Below are 8382 nucleotides of genomic sequence, written 5' to 3' on the forward strand. Positions count from 1 at the left end.
TTGATTCGCAAGCAGCAAATTACATGTCCTTCTCTGCTCCTTTGTTTGTGTATACTACTGATAGCCTGAAATATCTCCAACCCATTCTTTATTTATGGAAACCAGCAACTGGAGCATACATTTCTCTGTATCTTACTTCTTTCACATTGATAGTTTCAGATCGTTTTTCTCAGATCAACTCCTCTGCTGTTTTATAGTACTAATAGTTGGGGGAAGTATGTTTTTGTTTATGCAAAACCACAACACTTCATGAGGAAACGAAAGCTGAAATGCTATGGAGCCAAATTACATATTCAAAGAATATTCTGTATTACCATACACTGGCTATTTAAATCCCCAGATAGCTTCAAGATGTGTGACTCATGCTTCCTGCTTCTACTAGCTGACATTTTAAAAAGGGAAGCTATATTCAGGTCTGCTTTGCACCTTTGTAAGATCTGACATCATTAAGGACATGGGAACCTTGAAGACAACTTAAAATGTGCACATTGACATTTACCAGTGGGGGATTAAAAGACCGAGATTAACTTTTTCTTATGCAGCTAATCACAGAGGTATCACCACCATCAGCAACAAAAATGGTACATGTTTGTTATGACATCGGCATTATGTTTTATTAACTCCACATTATCTGTCACAAAGGACCAGTAGAAAACCTATATTGCCTATATTGGAACAAACACAGTGTAATTAAAAACACAGAGAAGCATCATGTGCTTTATTATTATCATCTTTGTACCCTCCCTTCCCATTTAGGGAAAGTCAGTGTACTTTAATAAAACCAAGTACTTATCCAAATCTGAATTGCAACGGGAGACAACGATGTATTTGAAGTGCCTGAATCATCCACTGTTTAATATTAGCTAATCATTTCTTCCATTATTCCTTGTGTATGGAATGATGCTGTGATGCAAATTACAGGGTGCCAAAAATGAAGTCCATACTGAACTTGATCAGCTTAAATGAATTATATTGATTTCATTCATTGTTCTTCATAGCCAGAGTTACGTGGGGACTGGTGCTGATGATGAAAGACCTAGCAGGACTAGAGTAGAAATGTTTTTCTTCTACCTGTTAAGCAAATGTTTTCATACTGACAGCAGCATATTGGGGCAAATAATAATATTTTCCTCTTTTCCTTTCCTTCTCACATTTTCCAGTTATGAAGTACAAAAGTGGCATGTCATTTCAGGCCACTTGTTACTCAGGAGATATAACGCGTTGTGCAGAAGCAGGGAGAGAACAACAATTCTTTCAAAAGAAGAGGACAAAAAATTGAAAAGACCTACTTATGAGCAGTGGTGGTTGCTCCATTCAGGCGTGGCATTGCCCTCTATGCCTCAGGCCCAGATAGGGTAATATAGACCACATATGTTAATCTTCAATTCAGTTATACTTTAAAGAGGACCACACGCCATCACATCAGGACACACTTTCTCCATTATTATTTTTTCATACGAAACTGGTTTTTATTTTCACCTTTCTTGGGCTACAATCCTTCCCCACCAGCTGTGCTGGCCAGGGTTTTGTGGGAAGTTCTGATGATGAATACTTGGAACTGCAACACGTAGATTACCCAAGGTTGGGAACCACTGTTCTAGTAGATAATCTTTAAAAAATTAATTTGGGGTGGGGCATGGGGCTCCAGAAATGCGGGTGGCCCTTAAAATCATGCCAGTTTCCTCCAAACACACTCCCTAGAGTAGACAAGGGCACTCCTGAGTCCAAAATGTGTGGGTACCAAGGGCACTTGTCATCCACACTTATTTTAAATGTTAAGGAGTTGTACTGCACTACCATTGGAGGAAGGGAAGAAAATCGAAATTAGGGAGCAATTATAGAGAAGATTTTCCAGGATTTATGGAATCTTCTGTAAATTACATCCTGGCATTTAAATCAATAGCACAGTTTACAATTAAATGTTAGTTACATTTCGGGTGTCCACACATCATATATACCTCCTTACCATTTTCTACCATTATCACCCCTCTTACCTACCTACCCCCTTTGCCAGTGTCAAATTCCTTGGGTTTTTTTAATGTTTAGCAAGTGAAACAGCACTGAACTGATAGGACTTGATAACAATTTGAATTAGCTTCCTTCACTGCCATCTTTTAAGGAACAAAGATTTTATAGCTTATCTTCTCATTGGTGACAACTGCTGTTGTGTTTTATCACTTGTATTTTTACTTATATTCAAAAAATTTTTAAAAAAGGGAAAGTCACATGGTTCTCGTACACATATTGAAGGCATGGTTAGGTGACATTTCTATTAAACCACTAAAAATTGCAAACAGAAGCTAGCTTTCAGTGTTTTAGGCCTTCATCAGGTTTGGGATGAGTTTGGGATGATACAGGTTGAAACCTTGCTTCTATTTGTAAATTTTTAGTAATTGAATAAAGATATCACTTAATCTTGCTGTAAAATTTCTTGTGATTTATTATGCTTTGTAAACAGCTTTGTGGGAACTCATCAAAAGGCAGAGTATGTACCTGAAAGAAATATATATTATTATATAGGGACATAAATCTCACAGACTCTCATGTCGAAATTGGAAAAGAAAACCACTCTTTCTTCTCTGCCCAGTGAGATTTCTCTGTGGGAGCTTTTTCCTTCCAAGAGAAAGCTCACAGGATTTCTCAGATGTTTTATCATGCCGCCACCCCCACCAGCAATCTCTGAAAAAAAAAACCAAACTGCACAGAATTATTTCAATTCCTGTCAAAACAATCTATTTCCTGCCACAAGAATCACTAGAAAGGGCATTGAGCTGTGATGGATTTCACAGTTTCTTGCACAAAAGTACAGAGCCCCAAAATGGGAGAAAACAACTCTGGAGCTTCTTTTTCTATGGGAAGCTGAGAAACCTTGGCTTGGCAATACTTGAAATCTTTCTCATTTGGCAATTTTTCAAGTATTTTCCATATTACTTGCATAAATTAATAATGTAGATGGCCTGTGACCAGACAGGAAGGCAAGTTGTAATTGAAAGGAGAGCCCTCTCTTTCAATTCTGCCTAGCAGCTTAGTGCACATTTTACCAGGGTGAAAAAGCAGGATCCTGCCCCTTGTGTAAGTGCTCACATCGCGCACAGAGTCTCCTCTGCCCCCTGCACCCCAGAGATGATTTCTTGTCTAATGCCAGGTAGGTGGGGCTCGTTAGCCATGGAAGGCAGCCCATCTAGGAGAAGGAAAACTCCAATTTCAAACCGCCACTGCCTTGTGGCTATATCCACTGATGGAAAAGGCTTCAGGAGTTAACCTAGAGGCAAAATCTGGAGTTGGAGTCCCGAAGGCAGTTCGTGTCCTTCTGCCAACTCCTGCGATGTTGCTGGAACCAGTTGTATTGGCTCTTGCCTTTCCATTGGACCACTTCAGCAACGTGGAGAGGGGGGGGATCTGCTGCTTGGGTAACAGCCTATCCTCCATATTACCTTACCCGGGCTTCATGCTCTGGAGAGGACACTCCTCGATTTAGAGCATGTTACCATAGTCTCTCGAGACTGAAGGATGCCTATGATGAAAGGCAATGCTTGCAGGCAGCCCTTTTCGCTTAGTGCAATCTCAATAGGATACAACTCTTTGGAATGAAGTTTCCCCTCTACATGGCCCATGAGCAAGGTTAATAAACAAATAAGTCAATTAGCTATTCTGTTTTCATAGTTTATGTAAATAACAGTCATTGCCAGTGCGGCAAGGCAATGGGGAAGCAAACTGGAGATTTATTGTGTCCACTGCAGTATCCTAGCATGCTAGCTGCCTTCTTGGCGATTGTAGCATTTCAGGGCTCCCGGGTTTGGTAGCCACAATGCTAGTGCAGAGTTATCATCATTACATCTGCAGCCAAACCCCACCTCCCAAATATCTGTTACCATAGCTTATTGCCGAAACTGTAATAACCAGGGAGATTTAGGGAAATGGTGTTGGCAGCATTGCATGTTGGTTTTCTCCTGCCAGACATTACGTGACTATTGGAGTTGCTAATTATTGCTTAAATCTTTTGATTTCCTTATAACCTGAATGATTTGGGTAGTGTGGGCTGGTGTACAGAAACAGAAAAGGTATATATCCCAGAGCTTTTAATAGTTACATTTTACACTTGATGTTGTTACGTGCCATCAAATCAGAACCAACTTCCAGCAACCCTAATAGGGCTTTCAAAGTAACCGAGTTATTTAAGGAGTGACTTTCTCAGCCTGACTATTTTCCTCGCAGGTACAGTGGAGAACTGAACTCCCAACCTCTAGCTCTGCAGCCAGATTCCAAACTCACAGCCAGCTGTTACTTTTTAAACAAGAATTAAGAAATTCCCCACACTGTATGGCTATTCATTATAGTTCAAGAAAAGTAACTTCTCTAAGTTTTGGTATAAATACACATACATTCACAAATGTAAATGAGTATTACAGTGCTAGGACTTAGCCATTTTTTTGTTAAAAAAAACATAATTTTTAAAAGTTAGTTCCAAAAGTACAGCATCCTAAGGCAGATGTTAGAGCTTGAAAAATGCCCTTTGAACATGCATTTGAAGTGCAATGGGGAGGTTGCCTTCCTTTTATCTTTCTTTTCTTTTACTTATTTTTGTCACCACCAAGCTAATCACCCTCTTGGCCCTTTATCTCTTTCTTTAAAACCCTCTTCTTTTACATCTCTGCTCTAGTTATGATTTCCTCTGCAAATAATAAATCATTCCAAGAGGTCTTAAAATCACAATTGCATCCTTTATTAGGATTATTATAAATAAATACTATTTACAAAGCATGTTTATGTAAGACCTCCAGCTGCCTCCATTTTGACATGACCTTCAGGAAGCAGCTCCATTTAAAACCCATGAATGTCCCCACAGACAACAGTTATTAATAATCAAGAGAGTTGATGGCATACATTCTAGAAACATGTGGACATCACCATGTAGGAAGCCCAGCACACAGATAAATTAGCGAGATACCAAACCCGGGAATAGGACTACGTGTAAAAAAGTGATGACTTGCTCTCCATGTGGTAGTGCTACTCCATACACCTGCTTTTGTAGCTGAAGTTCACACTTCCATACATTCTGCTGTGGTGACTATATTTGAATTGTGTCCTGCTCAGACACACCCAGATAGGTTGAGGTGCCCTTACCCAAAGAGACAACGACAGCAGGTACCCAAGAGTCACCTCCTAATCCACATTTATGGCTGTGCAGCGGCAACTCTTAACTCGTGTGATCATCATTTCTTTCCATGGAGGACGAAGATCTGGGCAACGCAATACAATTAGCTTAGTGTTGAATTTATCAGGTTTGCAGAAGGAACAGGATTTGAAGAAGCTCTCTCCTTTGCGCGTATACCCTGGGATATAAAAGGAGTTGCATTGGCCGTAACAAAATCTGTTCAAAATAACACGACTTTTGCAGCCTTTCTCATGGATGGTTTGCTCCAGCAGCTCTGCGTTACACCAGTCCTTTTTCAAGGAGCTCCGATCAGTGACATACACGGCCCCAGAGTCCAGACCTAACATCCTTTTAACAGATGGAGTTTCAGTTCTGTTCTTATGAATTATTGAGCCCCTCTGTGGCAATGAATGCTGTGTCCGTTCTGAATTGTTGCGAGGAAGACGGGCAGTGAATATTAATCCATAGTTCCTCTTACCCTCAGTGATGAGAAGCAAAAGTCCAAACAGAAGAAAGACACCAACAATATAAACTCTGCATGCCATCCTAGAAGTACAGAAGGGAACACAGTTCATTTCCACATGGTATCAGCCGAACATTAAATCATAAATCTACCTATTGTGGTTTCCTCTTACACATAACACAATTTCCATATGCAAGATGACAACAACAGTCTTATGAATAGCCAAAAAAGTTACTTTTTTGCATTACTCTGGCCTCACTACAACCAGTTCTTCAGAAAGTAAAATCTAACCATTGTGGATTACATTGTGTAACATTTTATGTTACATCCCGTAATTTTTCTATTGCTCAGATCTGCAAATCTGCAAACCTTTCAAAATCAGTTACCAGTATTAGCAATGCTAATTAAATTGACCTTTACTTTTTCTTTTAATCTTTCTTTTACTTTATCTTTTAATCACTCCATCTTGGTAAGGATTTATATAATTGTTAAAAAGTTGATGGATTTAGGATGCTGTTTGCTATGTTTTTATGTATGTAATGACGCCCAATAAATGTAAAAATAAAAAAGTAAAAGTAAAGCAATGCAATTCTCCTCTTCTGTATCCCATTTCTCTTAGTCTACATGGTTGCGAGAGTGAAGGGCTATGTATATGAATGTTTGGCTTCAATGTTGGACCCCATGCATCTGAAGAAGTGTTTTTTAATCCATGGGAGCTCAAACAGCAATAAAACTGATCATATTAAAGAGACCAGAAACCTTCCCTTTCTTTTGTTACATGTATAGACAATCTACAATTGGAAGAACATTCCAATTGCCCTTACCCTCAAGGAAACACTCATTAGGCCCATTAGGAAGAAACCAAGTGATATTGGTAATTATAGGCCGTCACCAATGTTTCGTTCCTTAGCAAGGTAGTTGAGAGGGTGGTGGATAAAAGTATCTCAAGGTAAGAAGACTCGATCCATGAAGCCCTTGGTAGGGCTTAGGGTTAATGTTACTTTTAACTAGAATAGGTTACAGTACTAAAAGCTATTAAAATCCAATTAACAGAAATGAGACTTGTCTTAAATAATACAACTCCCACTGATTTCAATAGATCCTTTCTAAATAGGACCAGTTGTACATTAAGTCCTATTTAAATAGGCACAGAATTAAATCATTGGTTTCTTAATGAGAGATTATTTCTCTAACCACTAGAAAGCTTTTATGGAATGATACTTTACATCTTAGGAAAGATAGAAAGAAAACAAATAGTTTTGGCAAGTTGGTGGTATAGAACAGATTAGATGTCTAAGAGGACATTTAAATCTAAATTATCATTATTTCACATATTAGTTCTTAATGAGAAATTGCAAGACTCACCACAATAATTATCTCCAAATTACAATTGTGATTTTATGTTTTGATTTCAGATTCAAGCCAGAAGTATTGAGATGTTTATATGAAAAAACAATGCTAAAGTCTATTCAAAGTGCTGAAATTTCATTCCCTGGGTGGTCATTTTACTTTTTAACCTTCTTATTAGTTAAATTCATTTGCTTTAAAGTGTAACATTCTTGTTTTGTCTGTTTTAGATTCATTTCAGTATAATTCTCCTTTTGTCAAAAATCACAATAGAGTAAAATTGTCCAGAGACTGTTATTTTAGGGAGAATACATACCGTGTATTGCAACTTACTTTAGACTAATATGTCTAAACTAAAATAAGCCTATTTGAATCAATGGAACTTATGGATAAATTGATTTATTAAATCTTCACTGATTCAATGTGCCTGCTCTAGTACAACTTAATACTGTTTCAAACAGTAGTAGTCAGTACCCATTGTGGTGAGTAGGGGAAAACAAAGTAAGCAGAACCAGGATAACAAGGGGCGTCAGAAGCAAAAAGTATTGATAATGCAAACTAGGCACAATTTTTTCTCTCTTTCACACACATACACAAGCAAGCATTAACACAATAGAGGAAGAGGCAGGTAGCATTAGACTGAGATATAATTTTGCCATAGCAGATGAAATACTGCTACTTACCAAACACCTACATACACAAAAGTACCAAGCATAGGGATACAGTCTAAACTATAAAAGGAGCCTAAAACCATTACCTTCAATATTCAGATAACAAAACCTAACAGTACATATGCCAAAGTAATTTAAAATAGTCAAACTAAGCCCTTTTTAGAAAAATACTAACCTCATGAGTGGAGAAAAAATACTTCTGGGAGAAATCAGTTTCAACTTGTCTCCCTCCCCTTTTTTTTATCCTGGTAACCACCAATTAAAGTTGATTGTTAAATAGAAACACTGGTCCTTTCGTGGAGAATGTTGCCTCTTGCCTTAAAGTAATCATCTGATTTCAAGCCATCATTACTCCTAAGTAAACTTCTTTGTCTTACCAGTCTTCAAGCTATTTGTTATCAGAGAGCGAAGCTTCACCTGTAGTCAGGTTGTGCAGAAGGTGAAGTTCATCAGGTGTAACTTACAGGAGAGCTGGCTAGATAGCTCTGTGAGTAGGAGCACCAGGTGCAGAGCCAAGATTTGGACATTTCACTGTGCCTCTCCTGAGAAGAATCAGCCAGTATAGTCTTGGGAAAGCTATACAGTCTTAGGGCACTCTCAGAAAAAGGGAGTAGTAAACCACCTATGAGGGACGTGGTGGCGCTGTGGGCTAAACCGCAGAAGCCTGTGCTGCAGGGTCAGAAGACCAGCAGTCGTAAGATCGAATCCACGCGACAGAGTGAGCGCCCATCGCTTGTCCCAGCTCC

General features: G+C 38.7%; 1 protein-coding gene across 1 annotated transcript; it reads right to left on the reverse strand.

The window, feature by feature from the left end:
* Positions 1–4701: 4701 nt before the first annotated feature.
* LOC110071823 (gremlin-1) lies at positions 4702–8310 on the reverse strand. Its single transcript, XM_078392573.1, has one exon. It carries the CDS (start codon positions 5728–5730, stop codon positions 5164–5166), a length of 567 nt encoding a protein of 188 aa, XP_078248699.1. The 5' UTR covers positions 5731–8310; the 3' UTR covers positions 4702–5163.
* Between the last annotated feature and the right edge of the window lie 72 nt (positions 8311–8382).

This window comes from Pogona vitticeps, chromosome 4 (genome assembly GCF_051106095.1).
Source record: "Pogona vitticeps strain Pit_001003342236 chromosome 4, PviZW2.1, whole genome shotgun sequence".
In the NCBI taxonomy this organism is placed as follows: Eukaryota; Metazoa; Chordata; class Lepidosauria; order Squamata; family Agamidae; genus Pogona; species Pogona vitticeps.

What these genes read in the sequence shown, in the direction of transcription:
- LOC110071823 (XM_078392573.1), bottom strand. Translation starts at nt 5,730, where the DNA reads ATGAACTGTGTTCCCTTCTGTACTTCTAGGATGGCATGCAGAGTTTAT.